The following is a 26,671-nucleotide window of genomic DNA, read 5'->3' as shown; positions in this document are numbered from 1 at the left end:
CCCTCATCGGGCTTTGTGCTGACAGCCCGGAGCCTGGAGCCTGCTTGGGATTCTGTGTCTCCCTCTCTCTGCCCCTCCCCTGCTCACTATCTCTGTCTCTGAAAAATAAACGCTAAAAAAAATTTTTTTTTAAAGTGATGAAAATGCAGAACTTACCAAAAACCTCTACAATTTGGACTGCTCGTTTGGCCTTGGACATAATCTTTACACCACCCCTTTCCCCATGGGTAAGGTTTGATTCAAGTGTGAAAGGCAGAAAGTCAAGTTTGGGAGTGCGATCATGACATGGGGAAACCTCTGGGGAGATTTTGACTTAGGGTGTTAGCAGCCACCCATAGAGAACAGAGAACAATCTTCTCTGGTTAACATTCAAGAATGGGAAAACAGGAGTTTCGCTAAGAAGGGAGCCAGAGGGTCTTGAATTCAATTCAGAAGCGGTACAACAAGGCTGATATTTTGAAATATAATTACCTATTCCACATTTTTGAGGCGATTCACTGTTTCCAGAACACACGTTGTCGTGAGTTGCATTTCCTTTTTGAGTTAGAAGGAGACCAAATGCACTGCAGTTTGTGTGTTTTCTACAGGGTGCTTTAGATGACGTCTCATTCGAGAAGAACCCATCTGGACATCTCTTGCAAACTGTATTTCGCTCCGGGGTTCCTACAGAAAATACCAAGCAATTTAGCACCCTCTTCCCAAACACTTTTGCAGCAGACATTCTCTAAATAAAGACAGTCTTGGAAAGACTTTTCACTTGGTTTTTACTGCTACTATTATGTTGCACAGACTTGAGGCATTTTGATTTTTCCCTTCATTAGACAGAGAGAACAAAACTTCTGCAGTCAGTAGCCCCTCAGGCTACAGCCTCTCCCATCCCTGTCATCCAAACACAAATGTGTTTTGCTGTTACCTACAAAACAGGAAACAAGAGGAAAGGAAAGAATAGGGGTGTTCATCTGTCCTGCCTGTGCGAAGCATTGGTAAAGTCTTGTTGTCAACCATAATTCTTCACACATTTCTGCTGGAAAATCATGAAGATAACTGCTGTGTACCTGCGGTAATGTCATTCTTTGAGATCAGTACCCACTGAATGCCATGTCGTTAAATTCCAAGCGGTGCCCACTGAAGTTGTCTTTCCTGAATCCTAATTGTGAAGCAACGCATAAGTATGCTAACCTTGAGAAGTAAAAATTTACAACATTATAATAAACTTTTGAAGGTGGCAATAAAGTTGGTCAGTGACTCCAAAGCTTAAGACTGCAGTTAAGCTACACGGTAAATGGGAGATGATATACCGTTTGCTTAAACTATTGAGTTTTAAAAGAGCACAGTCGTTAAAATTTCTGGGAAGGGTGACTGCAAGGGCATTTTATTTCATGGTGGAAAGATACTTGATAAGTTTGGAGAACTCACTGATTAGAAAAATTTCAACCAGTCAACAACTAAAGATAAATACCTTCAAAGCCTTGGCTCTATTATGCGTGGCTAGATTATACATTATAGGGTATTTGCATATGAAAATACCTCCATCTAGTGTAAGCTAGTTGAACAGATTCAGACTTCAGTATTCAAATGTAGCTTTTCCAGGCCAATTCTGGCTCAGGGGAGATAACAAATACAAAAGAGACACCATGAAAGCTACAGAAAGTTAATAAACTTCATTTATTAAAGATGCAAACCTCCCACTTAATTGTATCAAAACCAGAAGAGAGAAAGAGAAAGGAAGGGAGGGAAGGAGAGAGAGAGAGAAAGAAAGAAAGAGAAGGAAGGAGGAAGGAAGGAAGGAAGGAAGGAAGGAAGGAAGGAAGGAAGGAAGGAAAAGAAAGAAAAAGAAAGAAGGAAAGAAAGAAAGAAAGAAGGAAGGAAGGAAGGAAGGAAAAAGAAAAAGAAAGAAGGAAAGAAAGAGAGAAAGGAGGAAGGAAGGAAGGAAGGAAGGAAGGAAGGAAGAAGGAAAGAGAGAAAGAAAGAGAAAGAAAGAAAGAGAGAAAGAAAGGAGGAAGGAAGGAAGGAAGGAAGGAAGGAAGGAAGGAAGGAAGGAAGGAAGGAAGGAAAAGAGCAAAATGATTTGGCTCTAGTTTTAGCTCCTGCCTCTTCTAGCGGGATTGATGATGATGCATTGACCAGTAAAAATGACAAAGGGCTGGCAGGAAAAAAAGAGGAAGGGTCAAACTACAAGCCCAAAACTTTCACATGCCATTTCCATCTTTGCAGTGACATCGTGTTAGGAAAAAAACTTACACAGAGGTCTAATTTTTTAAGTACTTTCTTACTACACCTCTCCCCTTAAGTGGGATCCAGCTCCACACCAGTTCCTACAAAATCATAAGCAGAGGTGTTTGGGCGAGAATTCCATAGTATTCTTTCATTGCTAACACACTGGGAATCAGTGGACTTGGCCATCTGGATCCAAGTCTCCCTCTGCCAACTGCCACATGTTCTGGAAAGCAAACTGCACGAAGAAGAATCTTGTCATTCTTCAGATACGTGTTGAGGGCTTGGGTCTGGCCATGCATCCCGATGAGAAAGTCAAAGATATAAGACATTCTTTCAGGTGATGTCGCCTGTAAAGTTCTTTAACAAACAGAATCCAAGACTAATGGAAGTAAATGTTTCTTAATACATTTGGAGGCCTTATGTAATGGCCTTCCTGAGCAGGACTTCCTTCTTCTACCATTGTTAGAGCTTTATGGAAAAATAAAGATTTATCTATCTAAGTAAATGATTTTGCCTTATTAATATCAGTGGAAATATAAAAGGTATAATCTGACAGGCAAAATATGAGATACCATAATGGGGAGAGGAGCTCTGCTTTCCAGTTAAGGATGTCACCATTCCAGCCATAAGGAACGGCACAGGAATTACAGGACTCACAGACAGAATAAAGTCAGTAAAACGTGGAGAGGAGATGATCTGACTTCAAAGCAACAACAGCACGGAATGGCTAATACTCTTTGGAATAACACCACATAGTCCTTCCTTCTCTTCGGGCTGGAAACCTCTTATATTCCCTGAGGAACTGCTCCGTGGGTTTTCAGGGAGGGACAGGTAAATAAACCCCATGGTGGTGCCACAAAATAAAATGTGTATCTGTGTCTAACTCTTCTGACTGAGTGCTGACTTCATTCCACAAACACATTTTCACGCTTACGTGAGAAAATTTCCTTATATTGCCATTATTTCCCAAACTTCTCTAGTTTCCAAGCTGCATGGTCCCTGCTTAATTAATTTTCCTGCATATGCATGCAACTTACTGAATTGCATTAAATGGATTTGTTTTTGTTGGGTGAGTTTTACCCCCTACAATTTGGCTTAGCTTTTGAATCCGAAAGAATCATCTGATAAAAGCTAGGAAGTGTCACCAATTTCTCCCTCAAATAGTCACGCTGGAGACATTTTAAGGAACACTCATTCGGTGTGCACCTCCTACAATTGTTTGTCTACGATTCACAACTTAGGAAACGAAACAGATTTCAATTTATGCATGTTTCCTATGTATGCCTTTAAACCGAAAGTATCTGCCATCCAGTAATTTAGGCTGTGTGTATCACAACTTCTGAACGTTAAAATAATTACAAATAATTAGCATCCTCTAAACCAGTGGTCCTCAACCTCGGGCAGTTTTGGCATCCAGGAGACAACTGGCAATGTCTGGAGACATTTTTGGTCATCACAACTGGGGGAAGAGTGCTATTGGCACCTAGTGGGTAGAGACCAGGGATACTGCTAAAGTAAGGGAATATTCTTAATTTTCCCAAGTCACTCGAGAATACACACTACATCGGAAGCTTCATGAATGTGATAGGGAAAAATGTAGGTTGCAGCTTTAAAAGATTCAATGCACGCTGATCTTAACCTACGCTGTTCAAAATGCAAAACGAGAAAGTACTTCGTTTGTAGACAAGCACTTACTCTTGACTTGACAATCTGTTTTGTCTCAGATAAAGAATAAGCTCATTTTAGAGATGCTGCTGGTCTTTACCCTCACAGACACTCGACTCCCACACCAAGGGAAGAACTAGCTTCATTTTTAATGATGAAATGCATTTCCCCTAACCATTCTCATTTTTTACATAATTAATTGTAACTGCTCATTGTTAGCACTCCAGAGCCTCATTAATATCAGTCTAATTACTCTCTTGGTATCAATTATCATTTCTGATGTTTGTCAAAAAGCACAGCAGTCTGAAGCTGTCCATGCTGAAGGGAAACATAGGGGTATCATATATCAGCTATGAACAGTGCAACTCACAGTGTGTCCCCTTTAAAAAAGAGCAATCCATCACGCATCTCATTAGAGGGCAGTTTGCCACACTTGAGATAGGTCACCAAATTGCCCCAGCGTGGCAAAGTGTTCCTCCGAGAAATGGTCCTCTGGCAGCAATCCAGACACATAGCACGTACCGAGCAGGTTCCATTACCTTTGCAATTTGCTATCCTATATCATCGGGGCAGAAGTGTTCCCTTAAACCTTCGCTACTACCTGGCTTTGTGCGATCTCGTTAATTTTGCCCGCGCTGAAAGCCAATGCGTACCAGCGTGGAGCACTCCAAACCCGGGGGGGCAGCTTCTGTGCTTCAGGCAGAACTCAACCTCGAGGTAGCGCCCTTCCTCGCACTCGCACACGCGGTTGTGGGTGCGACTGCACTCCTGCTTGACGTACTGCAGCTCCTTGCACACCGTTGTGCAGTACAGACACTCGTCACTGGTGTGCCACTTGTCTGTGTAGTAGTGGTTGGGACAAGGCGCACACATGGTCTTCTGCCTGGCCGTACAGTGCTGTTTTAGGAAGGTGCCGGGAGGACATTTGTCACACATCAGCTGACGCGAGGTTTCTGGGTCATAGTGAAGGTACTTTGGAGGAAAGGTTTCCTGGGTGGTCCATTTAATGGAGATGTCCAGGAACTAGGAGAGAGGGAAACGGCGGCACATTAGCATGGAGACAGGGTGGCTCTTCGGGGCAAAGGTGCCGTCAGACTCCAAAGTCCTTTACTACATGAAGCCTCATTATCTTCCTGCCTGCAGGGCTGCACCACACAAAGTAAGTTCAGAAGCCATGATTTTCGCCTCCAGTAGCTTACTCTCAAAGGCCAAGACGGGGCTGGCAACACACATTATAGTAAGCAAACCCAGGCTCATGGGTGACAGGAGGCTTTATCTCCCTGGGCTTCAGGATTATGTCTCGATTAGTGAGTTGGATGGATTAGTGGTTCTCAAAACAGCTATGCCAGAATCTCCTAGACTCCCCGATAAAATGCAGACTCTTGGCACTCATACTTCTACTGCCCATTCAGATTCCACGGGTGTGAAGGTGAGATCAGGGGGCTTAAAAATATTCCCGCAGTGACTCCGATGCGTGGAGTCCATCCTCAGTAATGATTCTTTCATTTATCCACTTCATAAATAGTTACAGAGCCATTAATATGTGCCAAGCTCTGTGCTGGGCAATCAGAATGCAGCAGTAAGTAAAACATTCAGGAATCCCTGCTCTTGGGGGGTGGGCAAGAGAATAAATAACAAATTATGGATAAATTATGTGCTAGAAGGTAAGTGTTGTTAAAAAAAAAAAAACACAAAAAACAAGCAAGGCAAAGAGACTGGAAACATGGAAGGGAAGGTGGGTGATTAATGACATTTAAATGGGAGGTCACAGTAGCTGTATTTAGGACTAGATGCTATCTCTCTTTCAGTTTTCCCATTCCGAGACTTGATTCTGAATGTATAGTGAAATAAAGAGTTGGTGATGTGTGAAGACTGCATGATTACATCAACAGTCATCCTGATCATTCATTCATTCATTCATGCAGCAGCTAGGCTCTGAATGCCTATCAGGAATATACCAGGGATGTGCTGATAAGTAAGACCTAACTCTTGTCCTCATGGAGCCTGCAATTCGCTGGAAAGATTCCTAGAATTTTAAGATTCATATTTCCTCCAGAACATCATATGGCCTACTCTGGACTCTCCTAGGTAAATAATGTCTCGAAAATTAAATGACCACTTCTCTTCATGTTGACTGGGAAAAACCTCAGGGTTTTCCAGCCAGGGTTCTGGAAGTTTCCATACATAATGTCAGGAAGAGGCCTAGTGCAGCAGGAGAGAGACAATTTTGTGGGGGAGAGTGCCCACGGGTGTTCTGTCTTGTATTCTAGATCTGAAAATGTCTTCAAGGGAACATTGGAGTAGTTCTTCGCACTAACTACAGAAAGTACACGCTCAGAAGAAACAGTGTTGTCTGTGTGTAGGGGTGGTTTATTTGGTTTTTATTGTTTGTTTACGGTACAGGGATCGACACTGACTATTTTCAGGCTTTGGGGAGGTGGCAGACCAAACACAATAATTTTTTCCAAACTCCTCTTCTTTGCAGAACACAGAAAATCTCACAGAAGTGAGCCCCTTGACCTGGGAAAAGTATGCCAAGCTAGGGAAACAGCACTCCCTTTTGAAGTAGGAGTGACAAAGGTGAAGAATGGCCTTTTGCATAAGCATTTGGGCATTTTAATCTAATTAACATCATTCACTTCTTACTGGAACATGACAGGCGTCAGGGCTGACTGAACCCAACGTGAGCTAATAAACCAGAAGAAAAGAAAAAAATATCTCACCTTGGGCCATGGACCTTTGAACCAAGAGTAATTTTCAGAGTTCTGTGACCTAAAGGACTCCTAACCAACAAAAAGTAGAATACAGGGCAAAATCAGGGCTGCTCCAGGGGCCTTCTCAAGATACCCTCATGACCTGAGGGTTTCTGGGGAAAATACTTCTTGAATTTCCCTGGGGCTTTCTATTGGCACAAACGAAATACACTGACATTAGGAGACAGAAAAAATGAGCCAGTAGTGGGTGGAAATTCTGGTTTGCTCTGAGACTTTCAGAAATACGGAATCCATTTCTTCATTCAACACACATTTGTTGAGCACTGGCTGTGTACCAGGCATAACTCAGCATACTCAGCATATAATGATGCACAAAACAAAGATGGTCCTTGCCTTTAAGGAGTTTACGGTCTAGTGAGGGGGCAGATGGCAAGAAGCGAAGACATAAATAATTACAAATAGCGCTCAACGTTTTGAAGGAAACAAGGCAAGAAGAAAAAGCTTTGTGGCTACCTGGTCATTTGAATGTATTATGCTACCGTGTGTAGATTTGGCTTAAATATTTCTAAAATCTTCAATGCTAGGGAATGAAGTTTTCCTGATTCGATTTGCAGACGCACGGAAGCAAGAAGAAATGCTTTTCTCTCTTGCTGTTCACGTTTGATTTCCTGAAAGACCATCCTCCAGCCTGACTCCCCAGCATTCCCCCTTTCTCACTTCAACATGGTTGACTTGTGCCCATTTACTCACGAGCTGACTCTTTTCTCCCTGACCAAGATGTGACGAGTATGGGATGGGAAACCCCCCACATGCTGCCTGTGTTCCTCACTAGAAGGAGCCACACAAATAGAAGATCTGACCAAGAACACTGATGCAATTTATATTTTTCTAGGCAACTGGAAGTGACACTGTTGGTTTCCTGAAACCATGCTTTGGAAATTGGTTGCCATTTCTTCAAAATACAGGGAAGTTGAGGTAAGAGGAATCCACAGAGAAATGAATAAATAAGGTTGACTTAAGGATTAGAGGGCAATTATATTAGTGAAGGTCATTTCTCCAAGGCTACCACATGGGATTATCATATATATTTTTAAAAATCAGAAAGCCTTAAGGAACTACAAAATAACTTGTTTTTAGCAACTTTCTATTGGGCCTCTGTGTTTTATTTGAAGCTTTTCCACTTTGGTAAAAAGACAGAACTGTGTGGCCAAAACTGGATGGTTAAGTCTCAATCTCTGGTTAGCCCCAATTCCCGCACAGAATTTCTGGAACTAGTTACTGGACAGAGGATGGGCAAGATCAATAGGGCTCTTCATCTCAGTCCTGTCTCTTAGTTTCTTCAGCACTTCCTGGAAAAGCAATGAAAAACATGCCAGAGGAGAACACATCATCTTAACATTGGTTCCATCTCCTTTGTCAGTTGGTGGCACTTAAATATAGGAGTTCAAAAATAAATTTCTGTGTAAAATGCATAACCACTGATGAACATCTGCAAAAGCTAGGAAAGATGCATAGGTGTGTCTGCAGAAGCACAAAGTGCTTTCTGTAGAAGGGTTTTCTGTTTTCTGGTTTTGGTGTTTTATGTTTGACTTTTAAAGAAAAGGTAAATGGGATTTTTCTCTATTTTTTCTTTCTTCCTCCTCCCATTCTCTATCCATCCATCCTTTGGTGTAGAGCACCTGTGCTTGAAGGGAATCTGAGAGGCCTCCAATCTCATGCTTCCTCCCCTACCCCGCCCTGATCTGAAGCCACTGGTGGACAGTGGTTAAAAGAATTTTCTATCTCAACCCAAACATCTTTCCTCATTTATCAAATGTTAGTGGAGGATGGTGGAGAGTGGTTTGAATTAGTTGCTCTCCAAAGCCTTTTGGAGCTCTACCATTGTAAGATTCTGTGCTTTGATAGCACTTAATTAGCTAATGGACTTAGCAACAAGTGTCTTGCTTTAACTCCCTTCCTACTTCTTGCACCAGTTTATTTGTGAAACCACTTTTTTACAGGAGAATCCTCTTTTCCAGTCTGCATTTCTTACACTCACGCATGCCTTCTACTCCCTCTGTAGAACCAACTGATGCCCCAGTACCCTGAATTCTCAGGTACTTCTCTAACACACCATCTTTCATCTGCTTTTACCATGGAGTTGGTACTTCACCAAAGTCAGTTGTACGTTTGTTGCTGAATCTGTTTATGCCAGTTGTACATATATATCTGTATATGCTCTAGTTGTAATTATCCTTAGGTAATTCAACGAAATGTTATGTAAATCAACAAACATGGGTGTGAAAAAATTATTTTTCCATGAAAAAGATTTGGGAATAACTTGATAAAGAGGAACCACAAAGAAGCAAAAACAAAAATCTACTATAGACTTTGGAGTAGCTGAGACAATTATAATAACAAAATGGGGGGAATATCTAGAGTAATCAGTTTGTTTCATAAACTGGTCTTTAAGTACCAGAGTTGAAATGGATGGGCAATACATCATAGATCAGGGTTCTGGAAGAAAGACAACATAGGATTTCAGTTAGCAAACAGATTCCAGGAAAAGCCTTGGCCAAATCTCAAAACACAGGTGGATAAATTTTTATTTAAATGTTTTAGTTTATGATATATGTGCACAATTTTAATTATTAAAGGTTTTAATTGATTTATCTATTAATCATCTAACTCTTAGTCCCAAATATACAAAATTTCTAATTAGAATTCCCAATATTTAGGAAGTTGAGTAGTATAGTAATGGTATGTGCAGGCAACAAAAAACGGACAAAATGAAGATGGAATTCTGGTTTGTCTATTCCATTCTAACATGTATGCATGAAATCTCTACTCTGTGATAGGCAGTAGAACAAAAAACAATCTTTAGGATATTTGGTTTGTATCTACATTAGGATGTTTTATTATTATTATTAAGTTTCTACCAGCTACAAGAATGAGTCTTAGAATGAATAAGTAACTGTCCTACGTCACGCTAACTAGTGGAAGCACAATTCAAACCCAGAGCATGTTCCATAGAATACTGGGGTTTTTTGTCAAACCTTTTAACATTTACCAAATGTTCTCATTTATGCTATAGTCTAAAATTGAGACCTAACACACTAATATTTCATTTAGACTCAAGGGCATAGAGTTAGGAGAACACAAAACATCAACGAAGGCTTTCTGAAGTCCAGATGAACTGATGCTGACTTTTTTTTTCTTTTTTTTTTTTTGTACAGAGACTAGCTCTTACTCATCCAAAGCTACCAAGATAGAAATTTCTCAGATGGTGATTTGACTAGAGCACTTTACTGGTATATGCTTCATCCTAAAGGACGAACGAAGAATATACTTCCTCCAGCAAATTTATTTTTGCATTATGCAGTACAGCCAATTCCATACTACTGGGCTTGCTCCCTGGTATACAGAACCATGAGTGACCTAGTGGGTTTCCATTTATGGAAAATTCATTAAAAGGAGCCCACGCACAGCTTGAAATAACTACTTGGTTTGGGAGTTCCTTTTGTGATCTCTTGTCATGATCTTTGCCACAGAGAAATATTTGAGGACTATGCAGAGTTAGCTAAACCTCTGGTAGTTTGGAAAGCATGCCATTTTACAGTTCAACTTAGCCAAGAAGGGACACAGTCATTCAGTTTCCGAAAGATCTCTCGTAGTATAAACTATAAAGCTTATTTTTAAAAAAACTATTTTCTCATGAAGTTTAGTGTATTGGATTTTCTATAGTTTTATAGTGTAGTAGTCCACTCCCTTTTTTCCTCTATTCCTTAAATAATTCATTTATATATTCATTCAGCAAACACAAAACAATTACTATGCTCTGGAAATACTACTAAATGAAGTTGAATAAGTTAATGTTCCTGTTTCATGGGAACATTCAACTAAAAGCCCAGCCTGATGTAAAATACTCATAAATCAGTGAAAAACAATTAGAAACAGAAGAGAGGAGATAGGGGATCAAGAAAACACTCAGCAGAGCAACAGGTCAGAAATTATGAGGGGCTTAAGTTAGACACTGGTGATAGAGGAGAGGAAAGGATAGATATGATCTGTTGGCTGACTGCATAGGGGGATGTCCTAGAGAAAGCAATTGACGAACATGCCCATGAATTTTAACTATTAGGTACGAAGTATTGTCGTTAATTGCTGACAGCAATAGGAGGAGACAGTTATGGAGAAAGAAAATGAATTTGGTTTGGAACATCTTCCATCTATGAGACTCAAGTGATGTCTACTAGATAAGTGGATATATGTATTGGGAACTTAGGACAGAAAGGCAGCTAAAGACATAGGTTTCAATGTTAAGAGCACACAAATGGCTCTAGAAGCAGAGAGATCAGATGGCATTACCCAGGGATATTACATATAAGTATAAAAGAACAAAAAGTTAACCCTTGAACTTATAAACATATGCAAGATGAGATGAAAACAGAAGATGAAAAAGATAGGGATATCACAGTGTTTCAAAAAGAATGCCAAATGGATAATTAATAAGTTCTAAAAAGTATACAGCTTGGCCATTAGATCAATGTTAATTATGAAGAGCACTTTCAGCTGGGGATTTGCATTTAGAATGTAAATACTGGGGTTCCAAGCTCAGTTCAACCACCAGGTTTAGTAACCTTGAGCCACTATCTTACATCTAAGATGAGGATACTCCTTATTTTAACTATCCCTGTACAACTGTTGTATTTCAAATGAATAAAAGGAGGGACACAAATACACTTGGTAAATAAGCTTCCAGACACGTAGGAGGCATTATTACATATACTAATTACATAGGAGGGGGGAAATGGGAGACATATTGAACCAGACTTCTTTCTGAAGACATGTTGAAGTTTTTTGTTCAGTAGGAAGTAACACACCTATGATGTGCCATAAGTTGATTCTCTACCTTATTCTTGTCTCTAGAAAAAGTGTCTCTGATTTTTAAAAAAATTTTTTTAATGTTTATTTATTTTTGAGAGAGAGAGAGGCAGAGCATGAGCGGGGGAGGGGCAGAGAGAGAGGGAGACACAGAATCTGAAGCAGGCTCCAGGCTCTGAGCTGTCAGCACAGAGCCCAAAGCAGGGCTCGAACTCACGAGCCATGAGATCATGACCTGAGCCAAAGCTGGACGCTCAACCGACTGAGCCATCCAGATGCCCCTGACTTTTTTTTAAATTAGTTTCAGTATCTGCCCATCTGATATCATTTTCTTGTTCCATATCAAATATTTCAAGGCAGTTTCATGGGTTTGCTTAGAGGGACCAGATAGAAAAGTATTTGTCTCCATACTCCTCACAAGCTTAACATGGTATCTTACACATATCAGGTATTCAATATATCTAATTTAATTTTATGCAATTCAATAGATACATTGAATGCTTACTATGTGTAATTAGGATTACTGGTGATGATATATGCATGCAGACAAATATCCAATATATAAAGAGTAAATTTGCAAGAACAAGTAAAAAATCTGCAATTTTCTCATCTGTAAAATAATACTGACGACAGAATTTACCTAAAGGAATTTTTTTTTTTTTAATTTTAGAAAGTAAGAGCGTGCAATTGAGAGAAAGGGGCAGAGGGAGAGAGAGAGACTCTTAAGCAGGCTCCACGCTCAGCACGGAGCCTGACCTGGGGCTCGAGCCCACGATCCTTGGATCACCACCTGATCTACAATCAAGAGTTGGATGCTGAACCGACTGAGCCACCTAGGCACCCTTGAAGGAAAAAAATGTTTAAAGCACCTTTCATCTTATATGGCATTTTATAGGTACTGTTCTATTTGCATTTAGCTTCCACTTTAAAGGCGAATGTAGAAAAAAAGCAGGTAGTTCATCAGAGACGTTTATCTGCTGCTGCCAGGTCCACACCTAAGGGTCTCTCTCCCACTGCATAATAATTTTCACAATAGCCAGTTGTTTGGTTGAGAATTAGGTCTCCAAGAAGTAAGCATGAATGAATTAAATCTGCTCATCTCTACAGAACTCATTTGCTGCCAACAGCTAACGCCAGGCAATCGGGAAAGGAAACACAGCAATTATGATTTATTAGATGAATCGCTGAGCCAGTTTCTACACTATTTTGCTTCCCTTGGGGCTGAAGAACTGTCTCAAGTAAACTTTAACTTTAAATGTGATTTTGCGTTCCCTTCAGAGCTTTCCTTTAGCTGTTTGAAGCCTTTAAAGTTAATTAGCAGTACCTTGTTTATGTTTGGAATCAACTAGAATTGTCAGGACAGATTTGCTGAGGAGGCTTTTGGTGCTTCAGAGGAGTTTTACAGACAATTGAGTTTGATGGATTAAAAAATAAAAAGGAGAAAAAAATCTCTGAGAAAAAAAGTAATACAGGTACACTTAAAACTTTCCAGGAAAGCTATACAGAGATCTCACATATTTTGGCCCCCAGGATCTTAACATTTCTTCTCTCGGGCTTCTGTTAATCACCAGATTTGAGATTGAACATGAATTCTGAAAACTTCAGCTCAACAGCAGGGCTGGCTGCAGTTTTCTCTATAATTATGTCCATTCAGGCCCACTTGATAAGCATTACTTCAGAGTATTCCAGCGATGGTGCCTGGCATTGGGGCTCAGAATTGGCAATACATTTGGTACGCTGATATTTTTGAACATCAATTTTTAAATTCCATTTTATTTTTACAGTGCTTTTCTTTGATGATAATATATCACTCCCATCATTTTATTAGTCTCTTTTGGTTGTTAATGATATGGATTGGGGTCCAATCACCATATGGTTAAAGGCAGCTGGTGAGAAAAAGAAATGAAAAGCCATGGTGGTTATCAAATGGAACAGAAACTACAAATCAAAATGGAACCAAATAGGATGTGAGTTAAACCTGGAGGCATTTACTGTGTGCCTACAACATGTGAAATTCTAGAAGTCGGGGACATGGAAATGATAACAGCACAGTACATTATATTATTATATACTGGGCTCTTTGTTTCCATGCTATTATCACCCATCCCCTCCACCAGCATTGAGGAGTCAGGATTACCCCCATTTCATAGATGAAGACACAGAGTGTCAGAGAAGTTTAGTGACTTGTCAAAAGTCACAGAGCCAACACACGTTTGAGCCGGGATTCAAGCCAATCCTCTCTGAATCTCAGCCTTTAACAAATGATTCTTCCCTCTAGGAACTTGCAGTCTGATGAAAGAGACAGGCATATAAATAATCAACTGCAACACAATATAAAGTTGGATAAGATCTATCTTTTATCTATCCATCTTATCTATCTGTCCGGCTTGTTTATCTGTCCATCCAGACATCTATCTATCCTGTTGAATAATTTCTTCTCCCTCTCTTATCATGAAATGCAGTAACTCACGCAGCCTCTCTGCAGGATGGTTCTGTGACACTCCGCAGTACTTTATACTGAGTAGTAGCTTCTTGGTAATGCACCCTCTTGAATTTGCTCTCCTTCCTTTTCTGCCTTAGTCTTCTTTCATGCATTCTCTTTCCCTAAGATTGCACTTTCTAGTAAGGTACTAAAACATAAGTGTTTGCCTCATGCTGTGTTTCCTGAAGCATCTGGACTTAGAACTCATGTCCAATAAGGAGATCAGGACATTTAATTTCAAAAGAAGACAAGCATGGTGACCCCCAGGAGCTGAGGGAGGAGCTGAAAAAGGATGAAATCTTTGTCCAAAGATTTGACCCTCCTGAACCCCATCTGGGGCTTTCTTAACCTCAGCAGAGAAGAGATCTCTGGGTTTGAAGGCACCCACAGAAACTTGGCTCTGACTTAATGGATATTTTCTCCCCCACTGGACTCAGCTACTATATATAAATTCCTATAGGGCAAAAAAACTCAGCTAGGTAACTTTAAGGAAATTTATTTAAACTCTCTGAACCTCAGTTTCTTCATCTGTAAAATAGACACTAATCTCCACATTATTGCATTTTTATGAAAATTAAGTGAAATATTATGTGTGACTTCCATATACCAACACGTTCTAAGAATCATTAGTGTCTTTCTAGTTTATGATTTCCTTCTTTAGCTCAGCTTAAATGGGTGGAAGTTACCCTGATGAAAGATGACTGGGAACTTCTATGAAGGAAGGATCCGTTGGAAGTGATAAAGAGGAACAAACATGATCCCTGCTCACTTAGTCTTGCATAATAGGGTGTCTCATTTAGAGGCTATTGTTAAGTATCTGTTCACCTTTCCCTTTTGCAGCCTGGCTAAGCTTTTGTGTAATTTTAGCTGACTAAATTTTGAACGCGCAGCATCAGAAGAAAGAAGAGGTCCTTCCTCATAAACACTTCTAATATCTTTGACGAAGAAGGAATTTAAGCCTTTAAATCATAAGTTTAAGCATTTGTGATTTTACATGCTCCATAAAGTTCCTGCCTGTCAGTGATCAGACAGACCTGGGGTTTGGCTAATGTGTCAGTTAGGACTGGCTGGGTTTTATGCTGTGCTAATAAACAACTTCAAATTTTCAGTGGCTTAAAAATAACAAAGGTTTGGGGTGCCTGAGTGGCTGAGTTGGTGGAGTGCCCAACTTCGACTCAGGTCATGACCTTGAGGTTCACAAGTTCGAGCCCCAGAGTGGGCTCTGTGCTGACAGCTCAGAGCCTGTAGCCTGCTTCCCATTCTGTGTCTCCTTTTCTCTCTGCCCCTCCCCTGCTTGCTCTCAAAAATAAATAAAACATTTAAATTTTTAAAAAAAAATAACAAAGGTTGATTTCTCATTCATGCTACATTCCTAGTGAGTCCACGGAAGCCAACTGACATTGTCCTTTGTCCAGGACCTAGGATGATAAAGCGACTAATGTCTAGAACATGGCTGGTTGGCTGTGGAGGAGAGAAAGAGAAGAAAAAAAAGCTGAGGGAAGGGGTCATATGTCCACAGTTAAGTATTCTAATTTGGAAGTGGCATACCCTTTTAATTCACAAGTCATTGGCCAGAACTATTCATGTCCTCTCCCAACCCCCAACCCTCACCAGGAGGCTGGAAAGCACAGTCTTAACAAGTTTCCGGAAGGGAGGACTGAGAACAATTTACAAATAGCACTAACAACTACATCATTGCTCAATAAACATCACTCATACTTTCTCATAGACCTTTATTTTAGCACAATCTAGGTAATTTTCTCTTCTTTTTACTGAATATTAAAAGAAGGGACAGAAAACAGAAAATGTGGGAGCAGGATTTCTGTCTACCAGCCTGGTGTAATTCTCAAGGGTAGTATTTAGCCCATTATCATGCTTATTCTGCCCGCAGGTTTGACATTTATTCCAAAAAGCCATGTGCAGTTGACAAGTACTTCCTTGTGAAGACAATTGCAAAGAAAATTCTTCCCAGTGAGTCTAAGGAGATTGCTAGCAACCAAAATTATACCTCTTTAGTAAGTCCTCTGGGATCTCATGGACTTCAACAGAATTTCTATGTGAAACCAGCTGGGTGGAAGAAACAGACAACGGCAACAAAATAGATTAAAAAAAAAAAGCCCATGCCTTAAAGGTAATTTTTTTATAGATAAATAAGTCCTTTTGACTTTTGCGTGTTTGGAGTGTCGAGTAGTATATCATCAATTTCTTACTATTATTTTTTAATGACAAAAGCTTAAAACTAAAGCAGTCCTCCCACATATCACCTGGTCCAATACCCCTATTTTATTTTATTTATTTATATATATTACTATGATTTTTTTATCCAAGTGTAATTAACACACAGGGTTGTATTAGTTTTGGGCATACAATATAATGATGCAACAATTTTTAGAGATGGGTAAAGCCAAGACTCACAGCGCTGGAATCACCAACCGGACCTCAGACTAAGGCACAACTGAGAAATTAGAGCCTTTGCCTCCTGTCTGCCACTGCAGCGATCTTACTGTCACTATGTCCAAATGAGTTCCCAAATTACATTGTTGTTGGTGGTGGTGGTGCTGTTACTGCAAATTGATGGTGGGGGGGGAACTTTTTTAAAGAATAGGTTCCTGATATCCATATGTTCAAAGAATAAAAAAAAAAGAAATCACTTTTTTGAACAAGAAAGCAACATTACATGGGGAAGGGAATTGAAGTTTCTGAATCAAAGACCAGAGAAGAAAATTGAATTGACTAAAGGCAGTCAGAAAGTTTAGATGAATTACTGTCTTGTTTTAAATCTAAATTCATCCTGACACCCGTTTCCCTATTTTATAGTTGATTATTTAAGAAACTCTTACAGAAAATGCTTCCAAGGTACAGACTAAATTGAAGTAAAAATCCCAAGGCTGTTCTTTTTATTTTTATACAAGATGCTTCAAGGAAATTAAACAATGTCTTCACAGTATTAAAACATAATTTTAGAGAGGCAAATTTTTTAAAAAATCAAAATAAGAAAGTAATAAATCAAGGCCATTAGAGCACATTACTTTTTTAGGAAAGAGATTTCATTTTCTCCTGCATCCTCTACCTATAATGGTCTGGCTGATTCAGGTGCTTCTCAGAAATTGGGGTGAAAACAATCTACCCAGGCAGGGAAGTCATGTCACCTTGTAGTTGGGAGGAACCATTTTAGTGTGTCTGAAGACTGTTCTGGCCTTCGGAAGGTTAATTTAGAGAAGCCAGGTAAATGTGAGAGGGAGTGGGTACCACACAGCTTCGTACCTAATGTGTTGTCACACTATTCTTATCCCTTACAACCGTTTAAAAGAATTCTTTTTTTAGACTTTCTATGCTAGTCACCCCAAAATATTCTGTGGTAGTGAGTTCCAAAAACTAATTACATGTCACATAAAAATACCGTCCTTGTATCTATTTCAAGTTGGCCATACCTCAGTCTTTCTTCTTGCACAGATAGTTTACAGATGTTGCTAGGATTTCCGATTCACTAGTTCCTGCTATTGTGGGTTGCTCAGTTTTATTTTGATTTTTGTTTTCTTTTCTAAACATGGCTGCTATTATTGTTCATATTTGCATTTTGTTTACTGGACTATCAGTATCAGAAACGCATGCTGAGGCTGCTTCCCCCACTCCTCTCTCGCCGTGTGAAATCACCCTTCCCACATCTACAGCTTTAGACACCCGCTGTATGCCGATGACCAGATTTTTTTTACCTTCGGCCCAGGCTTCTCCTGTGCTCTGACATTTTGAATCCAAATGTCTACTTGACATCTCCATTGGCACATTTTACAAACATGTAAAACTGATCAACCAAAAAACAAATACTTGATGTCCAAACCAACCATATGGGTAGGTCAGAAAGTGGGTTCGACTGAGTTTAGGTAGCACCTCCAGGGGTCACTACATGGATCTAGTTCATTTCCGTTGCTTACTTAAGGATGGGTCTTCGGGGCGCCTGGGTGGCTCAGCTGGTTAAGCGTCCACCTTTGGCTCAGGTCATGATCTTGCAGTTTGTGAGTTCCAGCCTCACATCAGGCTCTCTGCTGTCATCACAGAACCCGCTTCATTTGGGATACTCTGTCTCCCTCTCTCTCTGCCCCTCCCTCTCTTTCTGCCCTCCCCCTGCTCTCTCTCTTTCTCTCTCAAAAATAAACATTAAAAATAAAAAAGAAGAATGGGTCTTCACTAAGGTATTTTCATAGTAGAAATGTACAAAAGAATATCTAAAATATTGGTCAAGTGGATAGGATGTCATGTTTATATTTTGAAAGAGATCAAAGCCAACATTAGAATGTTAAATCTCTGGCAGTAAGCTAAATTCTGTTGGGACACTCATGGAAACTGTCGGTAGATTATATAACACCCCACCAAATCTCACTATATAGTTCCTTTGATTCCACAAACAGACATTTAGTATCATACACTGTGGAGACCTGGGGAGGGTACAGTTATGAAGAAAATGGAAATCTGTGTTTGCAAAGAGCTTATACTTTGTTTCTCAGAAAGTGGTGATGTTATTCCCTTTCAGTTCTGGAAAAATTTCTAGGGGATTTCGTTGTCACAATCACTATAGACTGCTAAGTGTCCTGGACAATAAAGAATAATCTCACGTCTCACACCCTTTAAAATGTCCTATTGACAACTGATATAAGTGATCTAAGGGCACCTGGGTGGCTCAATAGGTTAAGCGTCCCACTCGGTTCAGCTCAGATCATGATCTTATAGTTCGTGAGTTCAAGCCTCGCATAGGGCTCCGTGTTGATGGTGCGGAGTGTGCTTGGGATTCTCTCTCTCCCTCTCTCTCTGCCCTTCCTCCACTTGCACTCACTCACTCTCTCTGCTTTTCTCTCTCTCAAAATAAATAAGTAAACTTAAAAAAAAATTTTTTAAGTGATCTAAACAAAAAACCTATTTATCATTATCCTGACCTAGATTCCGATTACATTTTCTATATACACAAAGTGGTGTTTGCATGATTTTTACACATACTAAATTTTATAGGATTTAACAACATAAAATTGGTTTGAAGGTTGTACTTTGCTTTGTTTAAAATTTTAGCAAGGTTTGGTCACCATTTCAGAAAAGCACAGCACCAAAGCCAATATTGATCCTGGTTTCAAACCCCAGTGTATCACATGGGCTTCAGCCTTTGCTCCTAGTGGCCTGTTCATGGCATCACATCAAGATGCTAACATATCACCGCTTCATTATCTCTTACGGTGAAGCTTATTTTATTATTAGCTACTTTCCTTTTATTTCTCCTTTATAGTTATGCCAGTATATTGACTTTAAAAATTATGGATGTAGGTAAAATATATGTACTCTAAATTTCATTTCAGGAGAGCAAGAGAGTTGTTACAAAGGATTTATTTTCAAAGTGCATGGAAGAAGTGATAGCATGGAGAATTACTGCCCTACAGGGCAAAACATACAAATACACTGATAATGTGGGCGTTTTTGCTCCTTCATAGCTCCATCATAGGCAGCCAGGCATCATTAGTCAAGGCCGTGAGTAACGCGAACATAAATTTTTATACAATTACTCTTTCTCTGCAATCTATTTCCCAGTCCACTTTTTTCAGCTGCAAAGGAGAAACTCAGGCTAAAGAAAACGCTATTGGTTAATGAGATGCTGAAGGAAATAATGCTTTTCACAAGAAGCTTTCAGAACAGGGAACATGCAGGCAGGGGGGCTGAGGGTTGCTTAGGGCAAAACCCAGCAGGCAAGTTAGTGGATAGGAGAGCAAGAATAGTTGGGTGTGTGCTTAGTGCCCCTTTGATAGACACGGCCATAGCTCTCCTTCTAGAACTAAGTGGATAAAACATCTGGCACGGAATGCTTTCTTCCCCAACCAGTGGAATCTGACAACTGTGGTTTAAGCCTTAGAAGTAAAATTAAAGATTTACTTTAATAAATTAGGGAATTGTGTTGAAGGTTGCTAGGTGACAAAGGTCAGGAAGGTTGCTAGGGGCAGGGATCAGAACTGTTTTGGACTGAATATATGTCAGATTCTCCTAGAAACTTCAGAGTGATCATTTTCTTAAAATAAGTAGATAAGCCAACAAATAAAGGCTAGACAAATACACACCCTCAATCACCGGGCGAGGGGAAGGAAACCAAAATAAACAACAACAAAACAAACCGGAAAAGGCATTATCCTAAAGTACAGGCCAACCAGGCGGTAGTCCCGAGAAGCCATCCTCTGCTTTCCCCCAAACCCAGCATCCTCACACTCCACCCCAAGTCTTATCACCAAGACATTAATTAGGAGCTTAGCTTTGAGAAGGCCAGTGGATGGTTGGGCACTACACAATGGGAAGCTTCAGCCACCAGTTAAAATCTAGGCCTAGGCCAGGATGTTCCCAGGGTCTCAGCCGGCCCTTGAGCAACCATGAACGGAACGGCCTGGTGATATGCTTACCTCACTTTGCAGTGCAGGCCCCTGCTTGACACATTGGTGAGCATCCCGGAGAGCCTATGAGGGGACTTTGGCATTGGCCTTCATGGCCACACCCCCACATTCCTTGCCTACCAGTATATCCTCTGCTATCCCCAAAAGAATCTAGAATTCCAGTTTGCTACACGATTTTCCTTTCTCTCACTTCTTCGGTTCAGGACACGTGGGTTTTATCTGCAACAATGAAAACATTCCACTCCTTCTTCAAGCCTTCTCTCTCCACTGAGCATCCTCAACATTTCTTTTCCATGATTCACTTGGGTCTAGATTTAGCTACAGTTGTCTGTGAGCAAAATGCTAGAAGCTAGAAGCTTCATGCTAACATGAAGCAGGAAATGTATGTGGTATCTTGCATGTGTACATATCATTGGCTCTATTTTACTGAGGAGAAAACTAAAACTCAGGAAAGATGTAACTTGCCCACAGTCATTGATCAAGTAGTGGTGCTATGGGATTTGAAGTTTGGTGCAACTGATAACTCATGTGTACTGCGGCTTCCTTTAGAAGAACCTGGAGAGCAGAATCTTTTATACTCCCAGGTCACCGAGCACTTCCCCTTTCGGTATTCTCATTAGACACAGAATTAATAGTCCAGTGTCTGCCTTCTCCATTAGACTGGGAGGTTCACGGGGACAGGAATGGTGTCCATCTTCCTTTCCATTCTGTCCCTGGTGCCTAGGGGCACGCCTGCTACAAAGGACAAATTCCTATAACGCTTCTACTTCTTACAGCTGCTCCTCGGTGCCTGCAAAAGGGCATCTGGACCCTTTGTGTGTAAGTTCCAAGTGTTCGTTTCCGATCATTTAGCAAATAAAGTCAATCTCAGAAACTACAGAAAGGGAAACAAGAATGTTTCCCATTGAAAGTGTGTACTATGTTCCAACAACATATGAAGTCTTCTCTTTTGATAATTCTGCATCATCTACAATTAGTATTAGCTAGGCACACATCTATCTCCCTAGATAGACTACATATCAAAACTTTCACCTACGTATTGTTTAGGAACACTTATTATTAGGTACATACATTATTATCTAGTGGAAATTCTGAAATTTAAAAGTCATTGGTAATATGTTTGTTATTAATTAAATCTCTGACAGAATACAAAGGGCAAGGAAGAATAAAATGTCCCCATATTAAGAGCAGAATTACGTAAACTAGCCAAACACTAGAATAATTACATTAATTGTGGTACATCCATCCAATGGAATGCCACCCAATGAAAATAAATTATTATACATCCAACAGTCAAATGATCTCATAATGCAACTTAAGTAAAAGTGGCCAGAAACAGAAAAGTAATAAAGTCCATTTATATAAAGTCCAAATTTGATGTTAGAAGTCAGAATATTGATTACTCTGGCATTAGACATAGTAGTGATAGGGAGGGAGCCCAGGGAACTTCTGGGTTGCTGGTAATGCCGTATTTCTTGATCTGGGTGCTAGATCACAAGTGTTCACTTTGAGAAACTTTATTAGGCACTTATGAGTTGTGCAATTCCCTATGTGTGTTATGTTTTAATGAAGTCTATTTTTTCAAAAGTTCTCCATGGTACCAATATTGGTGGATCAATTTTTATATTGCATCTTACACATGTAGTGGTAGATAAGATACTTCTTGGTGCACTCCTGTCTCACCTACATTTTCTTTAGTGACTTTGCTGTTTATCTACTTATTTATGCTTGTGTATCCTGGGAACTAACTGGAAGACTTCCTAGCCTACTACTCACTATTCATGGTTAGATGTTGAAATTCAAGCATTTACTCGAACATGCTCAAAACACACATGTGACTTAAATATGGGTTTTCCTATGCCTTTGTGAATGTCCAATTCATATCTTAATGTATTCTACACCTTAGCGACATAAAGGAAATGAGTCAATAGTGTAGAATGATCTACATACAAATCTTATTAACTTGATTGGTCAAAAATCTAAATTAAAAAAAAAAAAGCCAAGTGAAGTCACAAAGACTCTTTCCAAACACTACATTAAAAATAACTTGTTTGGGCGCCTGGGTGGCTCAGTCAGTTGAGCAACCGACTTCAGCTCAGGTCATGATCTCATCATGGTTTGTGAGTTCGAGCCCTGCGTCAGGCTCTGTGCTGACAGCTCGGAGCCTGGAGCCTGCTTCTGATTCTGTGTCTCCCTCTCTCTCTGCCCCTCCCCCGCTCATGCTCTGTCTCTCTCTGTCTCAGAAATAAATAAACATTAAAAAAAAAAATAACTTGTCGCTGTATTTAGTGCTGACCTTCAATTATTTAAATCTAGTTTAGAACATAATTAACATTAGCCACCACATTATATTGAACTGAGAACTGAAGTGAACCATTTTAAAAATAAAATTTTATTAGAATGTTAAATCGCATAGTTATGAAATGTGTGTGTGTGTGTGTGTGTGTGCATACATATGTATGTATGATCTTTTCTCTGGTGCCACTTATGCAAAATTTCCCATAACATTTGCTTAAGTAGGGAATGAGCCTGATCATGTACCCTATTGTGTTCACTGCATCCAAATATTATTTTAGTTATAATAGTTTTAAAAGGACTGCCATCTCCTTACTCTGCTACTAAGGGGCTACTTTAATACTAACGATAATGATAATAATATCCAATTAACTAAGCAAAGATGGTATGAACGCCTTGAGGGCGTCAAATAAGCTGCAATGAAGAAAGTAAATACAATGGATACAGATCATTCAAAGGAAAGAGGTCTAGAACTCTTCTCTCCCTTCCATAAACCCAGCAGGAACTTTCCAGGGCAAAGGGACACCCTAGGAGCCACGCGATGAGCTCTCCAGGAAGGTCCCCCTTTCCAACCTGAGCCCAGATCTTTCCTGGGACCGGGAGGCGTTGAGCTGGGGGGCCCGTCGGGCCGCGGGGAGGTCGGTGAGCAGCGGGCGGGCGGGCTCCCAGGCGCCCGCGTCCCGGGCGGGAACTTACCACGAGGGCGCAGCACAGCAGCCGGTTCATTGCGGTCCCCGGGAAACCTCAGGCTCTGGGCGGCGGCGGCGGCGGCGGCTGGGCGAGCGCTCCTGTGCGTCTCTGCAGCCCGTGCACTCATCACGTTATATATAGCGTCCGGGCGACAGGAAGTACCGGCTTGGCTTTGATCATCCATTCTCTATCTGGACCCAACTCTGCACCTTTCTTTTTTAGGAACTTGGGCGGGAGCCGTGGGGTGTGCTCAGAGCTCCGGGGTTAACGCTTTCAGAGCCAGGGCGGAGAACCGCCGGGAGGGGTGGGGGCTGGGGGTGGGGCGGGGATGTCTGGCCCTCCCAGGGGAAAAAAAAAAAAAAAAAAGAAGAAGCCACCAGGCTGCGAAACAAGGAGGCCGCTGTCTCCGCGCGGCCCTGAGGTTTCCTGGCCGCTTCCCGCCAGCGGGCGGCCTCCTGGCAGCAGCCACCGGCGGCGGGAGGGCCCGGCGCACGCCGGGGGCCGCGGTACCCTTCTCGTCCGCCCTGCACGGCCGCCCCAGCCGAGATCGGGGCGCAGTCAGGCGTGCGTCCCCCACACTTGATCCCCTCCCGTCCGGGCCCTTTCTCTGCGGGTTCTGAGAGCTCCGGTAACAAGACCTCTCCTCTACGCACCGCACTCCCAGGCCCTGTTGGGAGCGGTCCTGAATCTCCAAGGTTGCACAGACCATGCGGAAGGACCGTCTCTAACTTCTGTCTGGTTCTAGAGCTGGGACCTTCCTCCCATGCACTTCTTGCTGTCTGGGGTAGTTCGGGACAGAGAGAATCAGCAGAGGAAAAACTTCCCGCCTAAGACAGGAAAAAGCTTGGCAGTCTGTGGGATACCTTGGCCACTGTTTTCCTCATCAACACCGTCATCATCAAAGGGCTCTTGCTGCCTTAGTATCCTAAGTACTGGAATTCCGGAATTAGCTCTCCAAGGTCGTTCCACTACCCCCAAGCTGTTGAAAGAAGTTTGGTGCTTGCGTAAAGGGCTCTTGTCTTCCTCACTGACTCCCACAAGCTGCTTGTCTGAAAGTTAGTCCGGTCCTGAGGGGTCCTGCAGTTCACGGATTCCCAGGGTTTCACCAGATGCTGAAAACATCACTTCAGAGCCGGCTTCCCCATCAGGACCAAGTGTTCCCTGATAGCTTTCGTGAAATGGGCAAATTCTACTCTCTGCCAGAGTTCCAGGATGGAAGGGGATGACTCACAAAAGGAGCCCCCTAGGGGTAAATACTGCCCACAGGGATCAGAGCATCTGCCCCTTCAAATGGAGGCCCTTCTACCAGAAGTTCAAAGAGGATCCACAGAGTAGAACATACAGGATGAAAATGGCAACTCTTCTGGTCTGTGAATCAAAAGACAGAGGGCAGAGGGTCTTGTCTTGTTCAGCTTTGTCTCCCCAGTGCTGGAGCATAACATCATGATGGTTTCTTAAGTGAACTATGAATAAATGAAGGTCAGTGAGTGAGGACAAAGTCCTGTGATCTCAGATCTCAACTTTGGAACTTCGGTTTTGACGTCTACAGCGTGTGCAACTAACACAGACTTACCCGTGGGACTCAAATACATTCAAATGTCAGTAGGAAGCCACTCTATAAACTACAATATTATTGTTTTTATTAAGGTGATGTTTGTCTAGGATATTATTTGAAGGCATTTTTTTAAGTTGATTTATTTTTTGAGAGAGAGAGAGAGAGACCTCTAGCTGGGGAGGGGCAGAGACAGAAGATTCGAAGTTGGTTCTGCACACTGAGAGCAGAGAGAGAGCCTGATGTGCGGCTCGATCTCAGAACCAGGAGATCATGACCTGAACTGAAGTCATACGTTTAACCGACTGAACCACCCAGGCGCCCCTTTAAGGCATTTTTCTTGAAATATAATGCCAATATGCAGGGGCCAAACCTTGGAGAAAACTGATCAAGGATTGAGTCCTGCAGTGTCAACTGTGGGGTAGTTCCAGGTCTCTCTAAGCTCATCTGTAGGATAAAAATAATACTGATATTACAGAAATGTAAGAGAGAACAAATGAAAGCATGCAACAGGTCTTACATAAAGGAGGTTACTCACTCATGGTGAGCATCACATAGAGTAATGTATGTAAGATAACTTAGCAAAATGCCTGATTTATAGGAAATATTTACTAAGTTACAGCTATGATTTTTCTAGCAACATCTAAGAACTGATCTTTGGAGCCAGACACCTCACCTTGAACCCCAGATCTACTACATCCCAGTTCTGTGGTCTCAGGCAAGTTTTCCCTAACCTATTTGTGTTTCTGTTTTGTTCCTGTAACTGTATAATGAGGATAAAAATCTCACCTACTTCGGAGGATTACAAAGGTTGTTAATGAGGATTAAATTGGATAAAACATGTAAAGCATTCAAAATGGTGCCTGGCACATAGGAAGTGCTCATTACCTGCCAGCTATTATTATCCTTCTTATCTGAGGTTCTCATTGGTACATTTATACGAGCACAGGGTGAGTTAAGATTATAAACTCCTGACAGCCGAAATCATGTATCTTCTTGTGATATTCCTTGAAGCTTTTAGCTCAGCATCTGGCTCCCTATAACTATGGGGAATTACTATAAATAATAGTAACGGGAATAGCGATGGTGGCAGCTGGTGTGTGGGGAGGTATAATTACCTGTAATCTTGAGAAAAGTTGGGGCACCATTTGGTTAGAATCACAAAATCGACCTTGTGTTGCCTGTTGTATGCATATTTCAGGGCCTGACTCCGGATCATTTATTAATCACTGACTGACAGGAAACAGACAGACACTCTGAGTTATTGGTCATCTCATTTGTTATATTCCCGGAGCAATCTGGCTGATCCCATGTGACCCACTGCTATGGGCAGCAGGCCCTGAACACTCTGAAGCCAGAGTTCATCTGAAGCTTGAGTTAGAATGGACCCAGGGAGTTGGGTCTGAACCCAAGGGGGGATGTTTGAACGAACAGTAACTTGGCAGACTACGTTCATCTTCCTGTGATGGATCCCTCATTGGCAGAGGCCATTCGTGACATTAAATGGAGTGTCCCGTAAATTTAACCTTCTGTTTTTGGTCACGAGATTATGTCTGATGCTGACTTTCTAGGTGACACCTCTTCAGATAACTCTCATCTTCACTTGCCTGAACCCTTTGACTTAGGCCCCATGTTGCACACATTTTCACTGCCTGTATTTTTTTTTTAAACATTTATTTTTGAGAGACAGAGAGAGACAGAGTGTGAGGGGGGGAGGGGCAGAGAGAGAGGGAGACACAGAATCTGAGGCAGGCTCCAGGCTCTGAGCTGTCAACACAGA

The 26,671-nt window shown here is 41.3% G+C and overlaps 1 protein-coding gene across 2 annotated transcripts in view; it reads right to left on the bottom strand.

Annotated features, from left to right (window-relative positions):
* Positions 1 to 23,524, bottom strand: part of TNFRSF11B (TNF receptor superfamily member 11b) — a 29,279-nt gene extending 5,755 nt beyond the window's left edge. For both annotated transcript variants that reach the window (XM_015072855.3, XM_053208187.1), the window contains exons 1-3: positions 23,346 to 23,524; positions 4,536 to 4,905; positions 472 to 663 (exon numbers count right to left, since the gene is read on the bottom strand). In XM_015072855.3, coding sequence (XP_014928341.2) covers positions 472 to 663; positions 4,536 to 4,905; positions 23,346 to 23,375 — 592 coding nt within the window. In that variant the 5' untranslated portion in view covers positions 23,376 to 23,524. The remainder of the gene's footprint in view (positions 1 to 471; positions 664 to 4,535; positions 4,906 to 23,345) is intronic.
* Positions 23,525 to 26,671: the final 3,147 nt, after the last annotated feature.

The sequence above is a fragment of the Acinonyx jubatus genome, chromosome F2 (assembly GCF_027475565.1).
Source record: "Acinonyx jubatus isolate Ajub_Pintada_27869175 chromosome F2, VMU_Ajub_asm_v1.0, whole genome shotgun sequence".
In the NCBI taxonomy this organism is placed as follows: Eukaryota; Metazoa; Chordata; class Mammalia; order Carnivora; family Felidae; genus Acinonyx; species Acinonyx jubatus.
The sequence above is the reverse complement of the archived record's forward strand: the minus strand, read 5'-3'. Positions and strand labels throughout refer to the sequence as shown.